This window comes from Homarus americanus, unplaced genomic scaffold (assembly GCF_018991925.1).
Source record: "Homarus americanus isolate GMGI-L3 unplaced genomic scaffold, GMGI_Hamer_2.0 scaffold31037, whole genome shotgun sequence".
NCBI classification, from domain to species: Eukaryota; Metazoa; Arthropoda; class Malacostraca; order Decapoda; family Nephropidae; genus Homarus; species Homarus americanus.
In genome coordinates this window covers 4734995-4756711 of record NW_024722227.1, presented here as the reverse complement: position 1 = coordinate 4756711, position 21717 = coordinate 4734995, and the positions used below count along the sequence as shown (strand labels likewise).

The window sequence follows — 21717 nt, the reverse complement described above, 5'->3', positions numbered from 1 at the left end:
ATCTGGTGACGTAATATTTTAAGCCATGTAATGCCGTATTCACTTAAAGGTTTTCTATTTAAAACTAATATGGCCTAAAATTATATCAAACATTTATAATAATTAAAATTTTACTTACAATATTTACTATCTCATATTTCCTGGAGGCCAGTCTCCTCGATAAACTTAATGACCCATCCTCTGAAAGTGAGCCATCTGCTCCAGGAACCAAGGACAAGCGGGAGCAACCATCACCTCTTTAATTCCTGGAGAGATGCCACCTCCTTACGTCCCCAGACTAGGACACTCTATATTCATATTATATATATATATATACATATATATATATATATATATATATATATATATATATATATATATATATATATATATATATATATATATATATATATATATATATATATATATATATATATACTGTATAACGCGTACACTAACACAGTTGCAGCAACACACCCATATACTGTACACAGACATGGGCAATTACATGAATATACAGTCACGTCAACACACACACATACACACACACTAATACACTTGTTTACATGTCATGTGTTTGTCCCGTTTATTCAGTATACATTTATACATGGAAATAAAAACATACTGCTGTATGTTGTATATTTATTAATTTATAGTTGCCAGGTACAGTACACTCATGCCTGTATGTATGAATGCATGTATCAGGTTGTGCAGATTATGTGGAACATTCATTTGTCCCAGGCAAGTGACTTTTGAAATTTATTTACCAGGATTTTTTTTTTTTACTTTCCCTGACAAATATTTCGAGGAAATTTGCTTGCTTGGATTCTTTTTTGGGTGAAAATTCAAATTAATATCTTAAAACATTCATATTTATTGTGTGTCAGTGCGGTAGCCCCATAACTCTGTCACCTCACGTCTACAGCCTCTCAGCTTGGTGGTTCCTCACCTTTATCTCGGACCGACTAGAGGAGGGCAATGAAGAGATAAATCACCACCACTAGATATCCAGTAGTTCGCCCTGGTTAACATGTTTTGGAAGGTGAGGTCACGCAGCACCTGATAAATTCTCTTCTCCATATTTTCCTCTCAAAATACTACAGTAGCTCTTCCGCCAGACAAGTGCCGGGGACATGGACATGAAAAATGACTTCTCTGGCCCCTAGTCCTGGCACGTCGAGGCTGCCGGTCACTTTTAATTTGCACAGCCTGGTATGTATGTATGTATGTATGTATGTATGTATGTATGTATGTATGTATGTATCCTCTCCACAAAAAGTATCGGCTCCCCTAGGCCTGATGTATTTGGAAAAAATGAACACAGTAACAAGGCCACAGCAGTCTTGGTTCGGTTGGTATATCTGATTGTGAGTTCTTTCTTCTTGCACCTGATAATCACCATGATATCTGCAGTATACAACCTATTCTCTACATAATGTAATGAAATAGGATGAATTGTGATACCATTTGCAAAACCAATAACGTCATGAGTAACCCCGCTGATTTATGCACCTTAGGTACTATTTCAGCCCCAGGAGATGGGTTACCAAATAGGAATATAACGTCACTATGTTTTCATGAACCGAGGTTACAATGGAATCACTTCAAACGAAATATGAAACGCTGTGACCCGATATTACATTCATTTGCCATATCCAATTATACTGACATTATGATTGACTGCATTTCGATATTATTTCTGCCTAAATTGATGAGGTAACAACTATGAATACAGTATAATGTATCATCTCATGATTCTTGCTGGCAACAGAACATTATCTGATACACACTATGAGACGATGTCTGTCAGTACAAGCTGTGTTTTCCAATGAGTCTCAGGTACTAGTGTTGGTCATGGATTTCCATCAGTAAACACCCACTATTTGACTGCAGGTGATATATTTTCGCTACATTAACATCATTATATTATTCTACTAAAGATGGAGCACGGTGATTCACCATAATTACAACAAATACCAGAAATAAAATCTGGCAATCTCACAGATACTAGGAAGGCAGGACTACCAACATAATGCAGGAATCACAATTAGTGATCGGAAATATTCGTCCATTGTGACTCATTGTATCGATGAGGAAAGGAGCCGATACATTGTGGGGAGAGTATACAACTGCACATACAGTAGACTCTCAATTACCAGCGTAAGAAATAACCGCAAAGAGCAACTATCCACAGCTGGTAAACATCCTCAAGCTATCAACAATTATATCAACTACTGACAGCCCAGGACACATAAGTCTTCACACCTTGGGTTAAAGTGACTATCTTAAATGTCACTTCTACATTTAGTGTGTTTGTGTGTGTGTCCAGAAGACGTGACACCTTGAAGGGCAAAAGTAAACGTGTGATCGTAGCTGAATTCGGTGTTAGAAGAATCCCGTATAAGACTTGGAAGGAAAATAGAGTATCATCCCAGCCAATAGGTAATTAAGTCAAAGAAAACGAGGTAATTTCCCCATAAGCAATCATTACATACAACCAATAAAAAATAAGGACATCAGCAAGAAGCATTACTATTGGTTCTCCCCACTCATGTCCTCACCTTCAGTATAGTACAATACATGTCCTGTTTTTACACTGCTGGTATGAATAATTGATAGAAACGGTATCGACCTGCTGAGAGAGAAAGAGAGAGAGTGTGTGTGTGTGTTGTGGTCATTTTATAACGACGGTACCTGACACTTACATTCCAGCAATACCCCATAAAAGAAGAAGAACGAACACACACACACACACACACACACTACAGTAAGTCTAATAGCACACACAAAACTATTTAGTATGTAATACCTACAGTATATATTAATAAACTCACAAATAGTTTCTGTATTACTTAATAGATAAGACAATTCTCTAATTTACCATAAACACAAATACATGTTAGAGGGAAAAGATTCTCACAGGTTCGTAAGTTAATATTCCTCGCAGCTATAGATGTATGAGTGTATTTAATTCGTTTCTTTAACCTACAGAGCTGAAACTGAGATCAAAATGGCGTTCAAATTGCACTGAAACTATACATATCGTTCTCGTAACTCAATAAAAAGACGAGGAAAATGAACATAACGGTCCTTAGAGAATCCATCATTATGTCGTAACTTCAAGTGAGACAGTTAACATGTTACTCCAGTTAAGAAGAATATTAACATTATTAGACTCAAATAATCCACAGTTGTACATTTCTTATCCCGTGGAGCTAATTAGTCTTAATCTCCTCCTGAGGTATTATTTTTTGTCTCCTAATCCTCCGAGTGATTAATGGACGGAGGAGGATCAACGTCCGAGACTCCAACAAAAAGACTCCAGTGCTTTGTTAATTTTCAGCTTCCATAGAAAACGGGTCAGGGGAAACTATGATAATTTTAATTGGATCTATTAGGCAGCCTCGAAGTCCTGATATAAACAGTATTACTATCATAGAAAATGGGTTCTATAGAATTTAGTTTGAATAAAGGAACATCTTAACTGATTAGGAACGAACAGGGCTAAGCCAAGCCCTATTCCACGCACCTCCCAACCATCCAACGCACTTCTCAACCATCCCACGCACCCCCTAACCATTCCACGTTCCCCTCCCACCAATTTCACGCCCCTCTCGCTAATTCTACGCCCCTCCACGTACATCCCACGGCGGCTACTACTATGTGAACTGTAAATTCAACATTAAACTATAATTCAGGGTCATGGTCCCTAGTTTTACTGTTACGTGTACAAGGGGAGAGGAGGGGGGAGGGAAGAGGAGAGGTGAGGAGGAGAAAGCGAAGAGGAGAGGAGGAGAAGAGGATGATGAAAAGGAGAGGAGGAAAAAGAGGTGGGGAGGTGGAAGACGGGGTGAGAGGAACGAGAAGAGAAGCATAACAAGATTATAAATAACGCGAGCAGGACTGATATAAACTTTGAGGTAAGAATTATGAAAAACAAACAAAAATGCTCAGATTAAAAGAAGAAAAATACGAAAACAAAGACGAATAACAAATGAGAATTTGAGGAAATGGAATAATAATAATAATTAATAATAATAATAATAATAATAATAATAATAATAATAATAATAATAATAATAATAATAATAATAATAACAATAATAATATCATCATCTAAGTAAAAATAAATGGATTTAGGTAGAGTCTCAGGATAATTTCAATGCCATTATGGGTCAGAAAAATAATCATAGTCCTGGATTATATTACAAAAGTTATGAAATATCTTAAGTAACAGAGGGTGTCAGGTGTTGGTCACAGATATCATTAACCTGCAGCTGTAACTGGAGGCTGTACCTGACCTACACAGATAATTAAACTGAGTGCCTGTACCCACTGCCCCTGTATATATGACGCCCTGTATTCCAAGGACTTGACCAAGTATTATACCATCCAAGGCTCCAGGGTACAGAAGTTCTGCCTAATTCAGGATGTTGCGGTTTCCTGTACCAACAAGAACATTAATTCAGGGTCGATTAGATGGTGTTTACTGTTGTGGGGTGTAGTGCAGTGTGGGGTGGGTGGTGTGATGTGTGTGTGTGGGGGAGAGAGAGTGTGTGTTGGGGTGTGTGTTGGGGTGTGTGTGTGGGTGTGTGTGTGTGTGTGTGTGGGGAGAGAGGCACAGGTGTGTGTGTGTGAGAGATGAGGAGAGAGAGAGAGAGAGAGAGAGAGAGAGAGAGAGAGAGAGAGAGAGAGAGAGAGAGAGAGAGAGAGGAGAGAGAGAGAGAGAGAGAGTGTGTGTGTGTGTGTGTGTGTGTGTGTGTGTGTTTGGGGTGGTGTGGTGTATGATGGAGTGTTTGGAGAAGCATGTGTGTGTGTTTGACTGGTGTGGTAGGTAGTAGTGTGTGTGTGGTAGTGTGAAGGGGATGTGGAGAAATTCGTTTATGAATTTTGCCACGTACAGCGTCTAGTTTCTTGTGCATACTGTTCTCATCCTGTGAGCGGTAGCACAAAAGGATTACAGAGAAGAGGTCACAAAGGGTGTGTATAAAAGACCCCCGTGGTCAGGATATTATGGCATTGAATATTACAGAGTAGGGTATGTCAGCTATCTGACCATTAGAAATAAATTGCTGTGACATTTCACACGTACTGCTTGGGCCTGTCCCTACAACGTTCTATCTCTTCACAGTCTAGGACTCTAGGAAGTAGTGTTTGACTGCACACTTTATATTTAGTTTTGTCCACATCTGCCCGAGGAACATGCTGCCAGAGGTACTTTTATCCTAACCTTAGTCGAGCGGTTACAACATCTAGTGATTTTGTTACTTGCTCCATACACATGTTTCATTTGATACATCTCATCATGGTAAACAATGGGTTGACCATTGCCTGTTTGCACTTCTCTGCTTGCGTCAAATTCATCAGCAAGTTCTTTCTTGATTACAGTTTTAAGGGTTCTTTTTGACAGACCCAGACTGTATTCAACAGTGTCTTTGTTAGACGCGAGTTTGTAGAGGGCATCAACTCTGTCATGTTCTTTGAGGCCTATGAGAGAGGATCCACAACAGTTTGATCTTGACACCCCGGTCAGCAAGGTACACATATTTGTGTCTGGCTTCAGAGTTGAGTGTGTCAAGGGCAAGTAGTGAGGATAGAATCAGTAACGACGGGACTGTCAGTGACTGGTTTAAAAAATCTAATGGCTGTGAGTATGGCAACTAATTCAGTTTGTACAGTGGATGGCCAGTTGTTAATTCCAGTAATTCCAGCCCTCCCACAGGTGGTGTTAAGAGAGAGAGAGAGTTCAGTTTAAAATATATTAAATATAAAACACGCATTTTCGGTTTCGTGATTTTAGTCAAACATAACAAAATATTCTGATAAACTCTATCACCACTACCACAACCACAACCGCCACCACTACCACAACCACCACAACAACCACTACCACCACTACCACAACCACCACAACAACCACCACCACCACTACCACAACCACCACAACAACCACTACCACACCCACCACAACAACCACCACCATTACCACAACCACCGCAACAACCACTACCACACCCACCACAACAACCATCACCATTACCACAACCACCACTACAACCACCACTACAACCACCACCAGTACCACAACCACCACTACCATAGCCACCTCTACTACAACCATTAATGTCACAACTCCGACAATTACTAGCACTACCACCACTACTAACATCACTAATACCACAACCATTGCCACCACGACCACCACCACCACCATTAGTACCACCACAACTGCAATCACCACTATAACTACCACCACCACCATAACTACCACTAATACTACCACCATCATCACCATTACCACCAAAACTACAACCACCACCACCACCACTACCACCACCACAACTACCACAACCACAAAGGCAGTTGTTACTTTTTTATCTCAAGTGCCTTGGGGGGTCTGGAGTGTGGCCAGCTGCGTCTGCTCGGGGTCAAAATCCCATTCCAATACAATGAGAAACTCGACCTAGGGACACATGGAGGAGGAGCACTGTGTTGACAACCCCGTATCAACACTCTGCGCTGATTATGCGGGTAGGTTGCCTTTGTCGTTTAAGGTGATCCTGTTTTGTGAATCCGTCGAAACCACTGTGCTTTTATTTACGTTTTGTGGATCGTTGTTGTGGCTGTTCTGCGATTTTTTTTTTTACCCTGTGGCTTTGGTGGTTGAGGTTTTGTTTGTATGTCTGTTAGTTTGTTTATTTTGCTTATTCTCGTCTTTAAAGGTTTACCTCTCTTTTGCTCTCCCCCTCCTCTCTTACTCCTCTTCTCCTTTCTCTCTCTCCCTCTATCAACCCTCTCATTGTCTTCTCTCCCTTTCTCCTTTCACTCTCTACCTACTTTCTATTTCTCTCTCTTTCTTTAACTCTCTGTTGTCCTCTCCCTCATCTGTCCTTTCTTCTCCGATCTCTACTCTCCCTTCTTCACCTACTCTCCTCCCCTCACCTCTTCTCTCCCTCCCTCTCCCCCGAATTTTTCTCCCTCAACCATTTACCTCCTCACCCCCCCTCTCCTCCTCCCTACCATCTCCCTCTCCCTCCCTCTCTCAACCATCTCCCCCCCTCTCCTTCCCTCTCCCTACCATCTCCCTCTCCCTCCTCTCCCTCACACACTCTGCCAGCCTCCTCACCAACACTACCTCCTGACGCAACCCAACGCTCTTAACACGTAGAAAGGAACGCTGCTCAAGGCCATCGGGTAGTTGGGTCGTTAACAATATACTGTAATGGGTGTAAGTTGTTAAAAGGGGCGTGGAGTTGTTATGTATCACTAGTGGATGGTGGTGGTGGTGGTGGTAGTAGTAGTAGTAGTAGTAGTGGTTGTTGGGGGTGGTAGGGGTGATGGTAATTGGAGGTGGTAGATGATGGCGTTGAATGTGGTGGTGGTGCTTGCGGGTGGCAGTGGTTGGTGGTTGGTGGTGATAGTGGTTGGTGGTGATAGTGGTTGGTGATGATAGTGGTTGGTGGTGATAGTGGTTGGTGGTGATAGTGGTAATGAGAATGGTTGGGAGTAGTAGTTGATAGTGGTGGAAAAGGAGAAGTGGTAATGATGATGGTTGGTGGTGGTGGTGGTAATACTAGTTATGGTGTTTGATAGTGAGATAGTGATGGTAGTAGTAGTGGTGGTGGTGGTGGTGATGGTGATGTGGTTTTGTGTGTATACGATTATATATGAAAGAGAGAGAGAGAGAGAGAGAGAGAGAGAGAGAGAGAGAGAGAGAGAGAGAGAGAGAGAGAGAGAGAGAGCAACAGGTGTGTAGCTCAGTCTTAATTAAACTGGTGCTACAGGTATGACAGTAAATCTAACCCCATAAATGCCGACACGATCTTGAGGTCTTGGTTTACAAATTCACTCTGTCTGTCTCTCTCTCTCTCTCTCTCTCTCTCTCTCTCTGTCTCTCTCTCCTTTCTCCATAAATAAAATAAGGATGACAACTTGAGAGAAAGAAAGAAAGAAAAGGAAAATGAGACAGACAGACAGACAGACAGACAGACAGACAGACAGACAGACAGACAGAAAGGTGATAGAATGAGTGAAAAATGAAAGATAAAAATAAATAAAAATAAATAAAAATAAAATAAATTAAAAAACGAAAGAGATCCAAACACACACACACACACACACACACACACACACACACACACACACACACACACACACACACACACACACACAATACACCACAAACGTTCCTCCTCTTGCTACTGGTATAATTTACGTGGTCATTTAAGAGAGTAAACTGCCAGACGGGAGAGTTTGGTGTGTACAGGAGTCACCTACAACGCCTTACACGTCGTCTCTTGAGCTATGAGAGAAGCCGATTTACCTTCTGATGATCTATAAGTTAAATACAGGAATGCATTTAACTTCTATACCTCGTAGTTGGTGATATAGGAATGCATTTAATTAATTTATCTCGTAATTGATGGTATATGAAAGTGTTTAATTATTTGACTTCAGCTAAACACCACCAAATACTCGAATGGCCTCAAAATTACACCGAGACTCTACCTTAACTAGATACGTTTAATTAGCCCCAGTTAGGAGACCAAATTACAGAGGTATTTATGAGTCACTAGTCAGATATGAGTCACTCGTTAGGTATGTAGTCACTAGTCAGGTATGAGTCACTTGTCAAGTATGAGTCACTAGCCAGGTATGAGTCACTAGCCAGGTATGAGTCACTTGTCAGGTATGAATGACTAGCCAGTTAAGAGTCACTAGTCAGGTATGAGTCACTAGCCAGTTAAGAGTCACTAGTCAGGTATGAGTCACTAGTCAGGTATGAGCCACTAGTCAGGTATGAGTCACTAGACAGTTAAGAGTCACTAGTCAGGTATGAGTCATTTGTCAGGTATGAGTCACTAGTCAGGTATGAGTCACTAGACAGTTAAGAGTCACTTATCAGGTATGAATCACTAACGAAGTATGTATGAGTCACTAACTAGGTAGTCAGACCAAGAAGTCATTACCGTGTTTACTTCATCTGAGGTAGACCACTTGGGGTACAGCCTTACGACCTTCCACAACATATGCACCCGGACAGTCTTCAAGTGCATGTTTACAGGCAAATGGTGAGTGTGTGTGTGTGTGAGAGAGAGAGAGAGAGAGAGAGAGAGAGAGAGAGAGAGAGAGAGAACAGTAGATACAACAGTAGATACAACAGTAAAAACAGTGTACTAGATGCAGCAACAGACCCAGACGTTGCACAAACGGTAGTGCAGCTGAGTATAGTGGATCCTGACCTAATGCAGTGGTCTCTCTCTCTCTCTCTTCCTCTCTCACTGCTAATGTTTCCCATAACATTTCAGTCAGCTGTTAACAGATGGCAAAGCGCTCAAGTTGACATCAAGTGCAGCCACCCGACACCACCTGCGGCCACCTGAGATTACTTACAGCCTCCTGACACCAGCTGACACCAGCAGCAGCCTCCAGACACCACCTGCAGCCACCTGACACCAGCAACAGCCTCTAGGCACTATCTGCAGCCACCTGACACCACATGCAGCCACCTGACACCTCATACAGCCACCTGACACCACCTGTAGCCACCTGACACCATCTTTATGGTATTTATATTTTATAAGTGTTGCTTAAATCTACTTCTACCACGTGTTGCTGTGAATCACCTGTCAACACTAAACACTTTAACATTACTGTATACATGTGTAAATATAATAAGTTGACTTTACTAATACTTACATCGGCAAGCGTGTACACATGTGCGCCAGTCAACACTTTGGTGTGTGTGTGTGTGTAAGTGGCATCCACCTACACTTACGGCACCTACACCCTGGCAGCAGTAAGTGGCACTGACCTGCGTGTTCCCGGAGGTCAGACAACCGAAGATAGGTTTGCGCCTGGATGCCTCGAGGGCGTGCAGCTCCTTGTCATTGATACAGTACTGTTCTCGGATGTCCTCGCGGGAGTACATGGGCGTGCCGCGTTTGTTCCTCGCCACGCCCGCGCCGCCCGCCTCGCTGCCCGCGCCTCGTCGACGCCCGGACATCCTGGTCGGTGTGTCGCCCTCGTCGTCGGAGTCATACGTGATCACGTCCGCGGCCAGGTCGACCTAAGTGAAGGGAGAGACGTGGGTTATGAGAGGTCATTTGAGGTCAAGTACAAGGTCACAATATATAATACAAGGTCATGGGGACTACAATGAGGAGTCGGAGTGAGCTAAGTGTAATGAAATATATGAGGATCATAGGTTATTCACGGTTACGCTGGGTCAACTGGTGCTATTCTGGGTCCAGAGAATTCAACTTGACCTATGGGGACGAGAATCTTAGATTACGATACGTCATACCAGGTGAAACGATATCATATTTGGTTATTTGGGGTCAGATGGGTTCATGCAAAGTCACTTGGAATCAGGGTGAAGATGGGGGTGAAAGTCGTGGTTTACGAGGTCAGGTAGGGTCAAGTCAACCCAGGAGGGTGAAAGACGTAGTTACGAGGGATCTATTTGAGGTTTTATGGGGCGGGGTCACGTCAGATCAGATTAGGTGGGGCCAAGTTAGGTTAGGTAAAGTTAGATTACGTGTGGTTAGGTTAAGCTAGATCAGGTGGGGTTAGGTTAAGTAAGATCAGATAGAGTTAGGTTAAATTAGATCAGGCAGAGTTAGGTTCAGTTAGGTCAGGTAGAGTTAGGTTCAGTTAGGTCAGGTAGAGTTAGGTTTAGTTAGGTCAGGTAGAGTTAGGTTAAGTTAGATGAGGTGGGGTTAGGTTAAGTTAGATCAGGTAGAGTTAGATTCAGTTAAGTCAGGTAGAGTTAGGTTAAGTTTGATCAGGATTAAGTTAGGTCTGGTGTTGGTCAGGTTAAATGTTAAAATATGTCTTCAACGCAATTTCGACCTATCTGAATCCATTTATGTTATCGTGTGAGGTCAGAGTTGTTAAATGGGGTCAGCTGGTCTTAAATGAGGTCAGAAGTGTTAAATGAGATTAGGTGGTGTTAAATTAGGTCACATGGTGTTAAATGAGATCAGATAGTGTTAAATGAGGTCAGGCAGTCATTAATTGGGTTTATTTAGTGTTAGTTAGGTTTGGGTGATGGCCAGGTAAGGGTTAGATATAGTCATGTGAGGTCATTAAAGGTCACACACGGTCCCAGAGGATAAAGTGAAGTTTTATGAGGGGTGATGTGGTGTCATGTAGGGGTGATGTGGTGTCATGTAGGGGTGATGTGGTGTCATGTAGGGGTGATGTGGTGTCATGTAGTGATGGTGTCATGTAGGGGTAATGGGGTGTCATGTAGGGTGATGTATGTAGGCATGGGTGTGTAGGGGTGATGTGGTGTGAAGATGTGGTGCCTAGGGTGATGTGCCTTGAGGGGCATGCGTAGGGGTGATGTGGTGTCATGTAGGGGTGATGTGGTGTCATAGGGGTGATGGTGTCATGAAAGATGTAAAATATGTAGGGGTAATGTGGTGTCATGTAGGGGTGATGTGGGTGTCATGGGGTGATGTGGTGTCATGTAGGGCATGTGGTGTCATGTAGGGCATGGGGTGTCATGAAAATGGGTGTCATGTAGGGCATGGTGTCATGTAGGGCATGTGGTGTCATGTAGTAAGGGGTGACATAGGCAATGGGTGTCATGTAGGGGTAATGTGGGTGCCGTGTAGGGGTAATGGGGTGTCATGTAGGGGTGATGTGGTGTCATGTAGGGGTAATGTGGTGTCATGTAGGGGTAATGTGGTGTCATGTAGGGGTGATGTGGTGTCATGTAGGGGTGATGTGGTGTCATGTAGGGGTAATGGGGTGTCATGTGCGGGTAATGGAGCGTCATGGTCATGTAGGGGTAATGTGGTGTCATGTAGGGGTGATGTGGTGTCATGTAGGGGTGATGTGGTGTCATGTAGGGGTAATGGGGTGTCATGTGCGGGTAATGGAGCGTCATGAGAAGTTAAGCTGCCTGAGGTAAATCATGTGAAATTATGTTATGTGTGGTCATAAAGATTCCTGGTAAAATATTATAACATGTAAGATTATGTGCTCTCTCTCTCTCTCTCTCTCTCTCTCTCTCTCTCTCTCTCTCTCTCTCTCCTGTCCACTCTAACTCCCTCCCCAACACATCTCACAGTATACGACCTTCCTTCCTTCCTTCCTTCCTTCCTTCCTTCCGCCCATCTTCCCTCCACCCAGCCTGCCTTCTTCCCTCCCTCGTCTTCGATTCCTCCCTCCTTCTCTCCCTCTCACCTTCCATCCAACAAACCTCCCTTCCTTCTTGAATTGTGTCACTCCCTCCCCTTCCCTCCCTCCATTCTCCTTCCCTTTCACCTACCATACACCAAGCCTCCCTCCCTCCCTCTTTTTCACCTTCCCTCCACCCAGGCTCCTTCCCTCCCCTCCTTTCCTTTTCTGTGATACTCCCTTCCCTTCGTCCCATCTTTTCCCTCCTTCCTTCTCCATTGCTTCTCCTTCTTTCCTTCTCCATCCTTTCCTTTCTCATTCATTTATCCTCCCCCCATCTTCCTTTCCACCTCCTCCTCCCCTTCCTTTCCTCCTCCTCCCTTTCCTTATCCCCCTTCCTCCCTCCCTCCTCCCCGTTCCTTCCTCTCTCCTCTCTCGTATAAGACTTCATTGCATCATATCCTTGGCCATAATACTCACTCTCCCTCCTTCCTTCCTCCTTCCTCCCTCCCTCCTTCCCTCCCTCCCTCCTTCCCTCCCTCCTTCCTCCCAATAACCTTATTTTCCGCTCTATGTTACCCATTCGCTTCTAATATTACCTGCATCAAACGGGGTGAAGGAAGGAAGGAAGGAAGGAAGGAAGGAGTGAGGGAGAGAAGAGAGAGCGAAAAGGAGAAGAGGGCAAGGAGGGAGGGAGGGAGGGAGGAAAGAAAGGAGGGAGGAAGAGAAGGGGCGAGGGAGGGAGGAAGGGAGGGAGGGAGGAAAGAAAGGAGGGAGGAAGAGAAGGGGCGAGGGAGGGAGGAAGGGAGGGAGGGAGGGAGGAAGGAAGAGAGAGAGGGAGAGAGGAAGGGAAGAAGGGAGGCAGGAGGTAGGAGGGAAGGCAATGATAATAAAGGCAAGAGTGAGGGAATTTTTCTCATTTCCCATCTTTATGCGTCTCTCCTCCATTTCCTGTAGGTCATCCATTCTTCTCCTTTATTCTTTACCACTTCCTCTTTCGTCTCTTCCCAGTTTATTTCGTCTATCTTCTTATTCTTCTTCTCTTTCTCTCGAGTTATCATCATTTATTCTTACAGTTTTCTCTTTCTTTACTCTTTTTCATTATTACCATTTCTCTTATTACCCTTTTCTTTTTTCTCCTCTAATTCCCTTCTTCCTGATTTTGTGTTCTTTTAATCTCTTCTTTCTTCGTTCTCTTTATCCCTCTTATTTGTCTTCTTCTTTTTCTCTCTACGAACCTCTGTCCTGCATGGCAGTGAACAGTGGCATTACCCACATGAATCTGACCTATATATAGTGTCAATGAATATGATGTATTTCTTTGTGTATGAACCTCTGTCCTACGTGGCAGTGAGAAGTGATACCACCCTCAAAGTCAAGACCTGACTGAATTACTCACAATAGGCAAACTGTACTATAAACTTTGTCAATAAATTTGTTAAACTAAACTAAAAATCTTTCTTCTACTTCTCTTCTCCATTTCTTCTCTCTGTCACATTTTCTCTCTCTCTCCTTTTCGTTTGTTCTTCTCAACTTTCTCTCCTCATTCTTCTCTTTCCCTTCCCTCTCCTCACCTCTCTTTCACTGTTTTCTTCATCTCTCTCTCTCTCTCTCTCTCTCTCTCTCTCTCTCTCTCCTACATTTCGTCTTTTTGTTCTTATTATTTTCCTTTCTTTCTTTCTTTCTTTCACACACACACACACACACAAGAGGATGATGAAGGTTAACTAAACAAGAGAGTGTGTGTGTGTGTGTGTGTGTGTGTGTGTGTGTGTGTGTGTGTGTGTGAGAGAGAGAGAGAGAGAGAGAGAGAGAGAGAGAGCCATCTTCCGCTATACAACACAATCTCAAATGGATTAAAAAGAGATTTTTTTTCCCACAGCTACTACTTGGGTTCCCAGATTGGCACTGAGGTTATAGTGGCACTAATTGGCACTCTGACCCAACTCTTTCACCTCCTGAGAGACTCCTACTGAATCCTTAAGTCCTGTAGGGATTAATCTGTAAATTAGGATTGTTTTGTGTTTACGTTTGGGCGGAGGACTCTCTCTCTTTCTTTCTTTCTCTTCTATTTATATCATCATCATCATCATCATCATCATCAACATCATCAGCACCACCATCGACCACCACCCACCACCACCACTACCACAATTACCACGACCACCACCACCACCACAATTACCACCACCACCACCACCACCACCATTACCACCACCTACCACCACCACCACCACCACCACCACCACCGTACCACCACCACCACCACCACCACCACCACCACCACCACCACCACCACACCACCACCACCACCACCATCTGTTCATCAGCACAGTAAGTAATTGGGTCAAAACTATTTACCCGATACTTATTTTTGGGGTAATTTTGGTAATTGATAATGATCATCTCCTCCCCCTCCTCACCCTTGCTTGTCTCCCTTACTCACCCCTCGCCTCTCACCTCCCTCACCTTCACTTGCACCCTCACCCCTCACCTCTCACCTCCCCTCACCTTTCTGCTCCCCTCACCCCTCCCTACCTCCCTCACTCCACCCTTGCTCCCCTCACCCTCCCTCACCTCCCCTCACCTTTACTTGTCTCCCCTCACCCACCTCCTCTCACCTCCCCCTCACCTTTACTTGTCTCCCCTCACCCTCACCTCTCACCTCCCCCCTCACCATTACTTGTCTCCCCTCACCCCTCGCCCCTCGCCTCCCCCTCCACCTTACTTGTCTCCCCTCACCCCTCACCTCCTCCCCTCACCTTTACTTTGTCTCCCCTCACCCCTGCCTCTCACCTCCTCCTCACTTACTTTGTCTCCCCTGCCCCTCACCCCTCACCCCTCACCTCTCACCTCACCTCACCCCTCACCTCCCCCGAAACTCCCTCTCTTCACTCTACTTCCCATCGCTCTCTTCCTCCCATTCCTCCATCACTTCTCCCTCCTTCCTTCCTCCTCACCCCCTCCCTCCTTCCTCCCTCCTCCCTCCTTCCTCCTCCACCCCCCTCCCTACCTTCCTCCTCCCCCCCTTCCTCCTTCCTCTTCCTCACACCCCTTCCCTACCTTCCTTCCTCACCCCCCTCACTCCCTCCTCCTCCTCTTTCCTCCCTCCTCCTCACCCCCCTCCTCCCCTCCCCCTCCTCCCCTCACCTCCTCCTTCCTCCTCACCCTCCTCCTCACCCCTCCTCACCCCCTCCTCCTCCTCCTCCTCACCCCCCTCACCCCTCCTCCCTCCTCCCTCCTCACCCCCTCCTCCTCACCCCCTCACACCCCTCCCACATACACACCTAGCCGTGTTTACTGGTATTACGGAGCTACGGACGAGAGGGACATAAAGACCTAAGAGCCATTAAGGGAAGTAATACTTACACTTAATTGTATTTTCGACCTCGTTGATGTGTGGTGTGTGCCTTTCTTGCCCCCGAAACTTGAAGCTTAATTCTAACAAGGTAATGGAGGTGAGTCTTATGTCTTCATCTACTGTGTGTGGGGGGGCAGGTGTGTGGGGGTCAGTGTGTGTGTGGGGAAGTGTGTGCGTGTGGGGAGTATGTGTGTGTGTGTGTGTGTGTGTGGGGGGGGGAGGGATGTGTGTGTGTGTGTGTGTGGGGGGGGTATGTGTGTGTGTGTGGGGGGGGGGTGTGTGTGTGTGGGGGGGTGTGTGTGGGGGGGTGTGTGTGTGTGTGTGTGTGGGGGGCGGTGTGTGTGTGTGTGGGGGGAGGCAGCTGTGTGGGGGCAGGAGTGTGTGTGGGGGGGTGTGTGTGTGGTGTGTGGTGGGGGTGTGTGTGGGGGTGTGTGTGTGTGTGTGTGGGGGGGTGTGTGTGTGGGGGCTGTGTGTGTGTGTGTGGGGGCTGTGTGTGTGTGTGTGTGGGGGGTGTGTGTGTGTGGGGGGCGGTGTGTGTGTGGGGGGGCAGTGTGGGGGCGGTGTGTGGGGGGGGGTGTGTGTGTGTGTGGGGGCAGTGTGTGTGTGTGTGTGTGTGGGGGCAGGGGGTGTGTGTGTGTGTGTGTGTGTGTGTGTGTGGGGGGCAGTGTGTGTGTGTGGGGGGGCAGTGTGTGTGGGGGGGGCAGTGTGTGTGGGGGCAGTGTGGGTGTGTGTGGGGGCAGTGTGTGTGGGGGGCAGTGTGTGTGGGGGCGGTGTGTGTGTGGGGGGTGTGTGTGTGGGGGCAGTGTGTGTGTGTGTGGGGGCAGTGTGTGTGTGTGTGTGGGGCAGTGTGTGTGTGTGGGGGGTGTGTGGGGGTGTGGGGGCATGTGTGTGGGGCGTGTGGTGTGTGTGTGTGGTGTGTGTGTGGGGGCAGTGTGTGGGGGGAGTGTGTGTGGTGGGGCTGTGTGGGGGGCAGTGTGTGTGGTGGGGCAGTGTGTGTGGGGGGGTGTGTGTGGGGCGTGTGTGTGGGGGCAGTGTGTGTGGGGGGCAGTGTGTGTGGGGGGGCAGTGTGTGTGGGGCAGTGTGTGTGGGGGACATTGTGTGTGGGGGACGGTGTGTGTGGGGTGTGTGTGTGGGGGGGAGTGTGTGTGTGTGGGGGCAGGTGTGTGTGGTGGGGCAGTGTGTGTGTGTGGGGCAGTGTGTGTGGTGGGCAGTGTGTGTGGGGGGCCAGGTGTGTGGGGGGTGTGTGGGGGGCGGTATGAGGGGCAGTGTGTGTGGGGGGGCAATGTGTGTGAGGGCAGTGTGGGGGCAGTGTGTGTGGGGGCGGTGTGGGGGTAACGATGGAAAAGGCAATGTCTGTGTGTGTGTGGAGAGAGAGAGAGAGAGAGAGAGAGAGAGAGAGAGAGAGAGAGAGAGAGCCATCCGCCTCTTTTCCACTATACCTCCATCTACTCGCACGAAAATTCCCACCATCAATCTCAATAGTAGGGAGAGGAGTGACACTTGCCCCCATACACAACACAGCACAGCACAGCACAACACAGCACAGCACACTAAGCTCAGCTCCACTATCCCTTGCTCACTTTGCTTACCCGTAAATACTTTTGTAAGTGAACCTCCAGAGAAATTATTTTGAAAGTAAAGACAGAAAATATAGTTTTGTAAGTGAAGCTAGACAGAAGTTCGTGTTTGTAAGTATCTCAAGTGTAAGTTGAGGATATGAACAAGTATGTGTAGGTATTTCTACAAGTTGTCTTTGCACTTGATTGACTTATTGGATACTTAACTTAGTAGCAACATTATAAATTATTATTATTATTTTACCGTTTCATTGTTCTCTCTCTCTCTCTCTCTCTCTCTCTCTCTCTCTCTCTCTCTCTCTCTCTCTCCATACTTAGTACTAATTTTATCTTTCTCTTTGTGTGTTAATCTCTCTGTCTGTCTCTCAAGTCAAGACTGAAATTTATATCACTACTACTACTGCTACTACTACTACTTTGCTGTCACTCGGAATTAAGTATGACTACCCTCCAGTGATGACAGAAAGATATTATTATTAGATATGAACAAACACACCAATACAAATAACGACAAACACACAAACACAGATACAAACAAATACAAACATAAACAGACAGACATAGACACAGACTGGGGCTTAATAGACACACGTGGGCACAATAACACGATCATTGAAGACTCTGGGAGTATAATGCTGCGGTGGCAAATCCAGGTGGGCCGCTCATTATGGGGGGAGGGGTAGGGAGGGGTGGGGGGGTGTGTCATAGAATACAGGAGAGGTGAGAGGGAAATGGGTGTGATATTGGGGAAGTGAGGGCGGCCAGGTATAGTGCCACCCACCCACCAACCCGCCCACCCACTCGCCCATCCACCTCCTAACCCTGATGAAACTATACACCAAATATAACCACATTAGTTTTTCCTGTTTTGAAGTGTACTGCCCACATACAAACACATACTGTAAACCCTCGCTCCAAAAGGGGGGACTGTACATACACACATACTGTACACACACACACTACATACACACATACTGTACACACAAACACACACTACATACACACATACATACACATAAACTGGCTGACTAACCGACCAAGAAAAACACTCACATTCTTATCAACAATTCTAAGTTCCACCTCTCACTTCAAAGGCCGCCACAGTCCTTCACTCTGATAATTAATTAATACAAGTATCCTCGGATCTTGTCACCCACTTATAGTTCTTAATCCAGACTACGGGTTCCTGGTTTCCACTTTTTGGGAGAATTCTAAACTTAGCCTCTAGCTGAGCATTACCTCGCATTACGTCATTACTTCCTCGCATTACGTCATTACTTCCTCGCATTATGTGACCATTACCTCGCATTACGCTATTATCTCGCATTACGTCATTACTCTCTCGTATTACGTCATTTCTTCCTCGCAATCCGCCATTACTGCCTCGCATTACGTCATTATTTCCTCGTATTATGTGACCATTACCTCGCAATACGTCATTACTACCTAGTATTACGTCATTACTTCCTCGCGTTACGTCACCACTACCTCACACTACACCCTCACTACCTCACACTACACCCTCACTATCTCACACTACACCCTCACTACCTCACACTACACCCTCATAATAACAGGTGTCTACAGGTATCTCGATATCAGCTTCCTCCTCCTTGTCAGCTTGAGGACATAACCCCCCCTTCTCCCCCCCCCCCTCCCGCCCACACCTTCTCCGACACCAGGTATAATTTCCTCACCTGTGGCTCTCGGTCAAAAGATCCCTCGGGTGGTGTTAATCAATGACTCTTTACCTTTAACTTCACCTTTCCATCCAGGGGAACATTCGTCGCCTGGGGGGTCCTCCTGTAAGACGCCCTGGGCACGACGCCTACCCCCTCCCTTCCCCTCCTCCTCCTCCTGAAGGTACAAGGGTTCTCAGAAGTTGGAACTCTCAGAAGGTCGGTGTGATGATTGAATAGGCTTTGTACCTGAAGATGTAAGGGTTCACGGGTTCATGGGTTCACGGGTTCACTTTAATATAGAACCTCAAAAATTGACCATCTAAGGTAACTTGGTCTCTGACGATACATAATTAAGATGGTGAAGGTTTTTTTGGGGGGAAGAGATTCTTTATCGTAATTATACTGAGACTGTTTTAACTAAGATACTCTCGTACGTTCACTTAACAATATGTAATTAAGGTATAAAATCTTTCCCCAGAATTACTCTCATAATGATGTTAGTGAATAGATGACTTATTGGTTCTGTTAAGTATATGTGGGTACGGTGGTGGAGTGGGTATTACATCAAGTGGTCACTGGTTCGAATCTCCTGTAGGAAGTGAGTTGAGGTATCCAGTGTGAGGTAACTATAGGTATGACAGTGTTATACTCAGCTGGTCCGAGTAAACACAACTAACTGACTAACATCTAAACCTGATACATGAAGCCAGACCCAAGTGACTGGCGCTCGTGGTTAAGTTATCAATGTGACAGGGGTTGAATAGGGTGGTTGACAGTAGTCTTATTCTCAGACTACCTGGAGTATACCACTTTAGTCACCAGCCAAGCCACTGTGTTGTGATGTGAAGTCCAGGATCAGGGTCGAAATACATCATCAAATAAACATTAAGATTTAACTAAATACTGTAAGTACGTTCACCAGTTAGGAGACGTAATTACTATGAACCTTTTAAAAAACTTGTTATTTCCACCAACCTTTTAAAAAACTTGTTATTTCCACCAACCTTTTAATGAGTTCTATCATTTTTTTTTATGAAACTCTTATGATGAACATTTTAATTTGATGGGTCTTTTAAAAACTTTCTGTATATACTTTACCAAATTAATAGTTTCCTGAGAGTGGTTAAAATGGTTTGTGTTATACAGTAGAGTTTGTTTACAGAGGTGACATAGTTAAACCAGTACAGTTTCTTTCTCTCTCATGAATATACAACTCTCTCTCTCTCTCTCTCTCTTTCTCTCTCTGGTACATATATCCAACTCTCTCTCTCTCTCTCTCTCTCTTTCTCTCTCTGGTATATCCAACTCTCTCTCTCTCTCTCTCTCTCACCAATTTTTATATCCTCTCTCTCTCTCTCTCTCTCTCTCTCTCTCTCTCTCTGGTTCCTTATCCATCCAGCTCTCTCTCTCTCTCTCTCTCGCTCTGGTACATATATCCAACTCTCTCTCTCTCTCTCTCTCTCTCTCTCTCTCTCTCTCTCTGGTACATATCCAACTCTCTCTCTCTCTCTCTCTCTCTCTCTCTCTCTCTCATGCATATATCCAACTCTCTCTCTCTCTCTCTCTCTCTCTCTCTCTCTCTCTGGTTCATATCCAACTCTCTCTCTCTCTCTCCTCGCTCTAGTACATATATCAACTCTCTCTCTCTCTCTCTCTCTCTCTCTCTCTCTCTCTCTCTCTCTCTCTCTCTCCTCCTCTGGTACATATATCCTTTCTCTCTCTCTCTCTCTCTCTCTCTCTCTCTCTCTCTCTCTCTCTCTCTCTCTCTCTGGTACATATATCCAACTCTCTCTCTCTCTCTCTCTCTCTCTCTCTCTCTCTCTGGTACCTTATATCCAGCTCTCTCTCTCTCTCTCTCTCTCTGGTACGCTATGTCAACTCTCTCTCTCTCTCTCTCTCTCTCTCTTTCCAGTACATATAATCAACTCTCTCTCTCTCTCTCTCTCTCTCTCTGGTACATATCCCTGTCCAACTCTCTCTCTCTCTCTCTCTCTCTCTCCCTCTCTCTCTCTCTCTGGTACATATATCCAACTCTCTCTCTCTCAGGTGAGTGTCGCTCATCCGCTTACCTCCGCCATAAGCCCTTTAGTCAGTGAGGGTCGGCAGCTCTTGCTTTTGTACTGGTGTTACCTGTGAGTGACTAACACCTGTAGCTATATATGCATAGAAGCTATAGCTGTAGCTCTCTCTATAGCTGCTGATATATAGAGTACGTCGTATATACAGTACAGCTGTATATATATTAAAAAAAATATATATACCTGTAGATTTGTATATATACATTGCATCTACGGATATACAGTATACACACAATCTATGTATATACAATCACACACACACACACACACACACACACACACAGGAGGGGGGGGGGGCCGCCTCACCTGTATAGAAACATCCAAGGTATCTGCAACACGTTCCCGAGAGCCGAGGGAAAAGCGGGAGCTGTGTAGCGAATCTGTAAACAAAGAAACACAAGGGTTAGTACACCTGTTGTCTACCTGTTGATATGACTGTTAGTACACCTGTTGTCTACCTGTTGATATGACTGTTAGTACACCTGTTGTCTACCTGTTGATATGACTGTTAGTACACTTGTTGTATACCTGTTGATATGACTGTTAGTACACCTGTTGTATACCTGTTGATATGACTGTTAGTTCACCTGTTGTATACCTGTTGATATGACTGTAAGTACACCTGTTGATATGACTGTTAGTACACCTGTTTACCTGTTGATGTGACTGTTAGTACATCTGTTGTATACCTGTTGATATGACTTTGTACACCTGTTGTATACCTGATGATGTATTTTAGTTCACCTGTTAATAGTACTCTCAGTTCACCTGTTTGTTTAAATTAAAAATAACAGTACTATTAACAGGTAAACTTAAACAAATCAACAGGTACACAACAGATGTACAAACAGTCATAATAACAGGTGATCTACAGGTGTACAGTCATATCAACAGGTAGATAACAGATG

At 45.1% G+C, this 21717-nt stretch overlaps 1 protein-coding gene across 1 annotated transcript in view; it reads right to left on the bottom strand.

The window, feature by feature from the left end:
• LOC121862321 overlaps nucleotides 1-21186 on the bottom strand; it is a 99738-nt gene extending 78552 nt beyond the window's left edge. Inside the window, exons 1-2 of the mRNA XM_042360492.1 lie at nucleotides 21116-21186; nucleotides 9794-10048 (exon numbers count right to left, since the gene is read on the bottom strand). Of these exons, the coding sequence (XP_042216426.1) occupies nucleotides 9794-9985 (192 nt within the window). The 5' untranslated portion in view covers nucleotides 9986-10048; nucleotides 21116-21186. The remainder of the gene's footprint in view (nucleotides 1-9793; nucleotides 10049-21115) is intronic.
• Nucleotides 21187-21717: the final 531 nt, after the last annotated feature.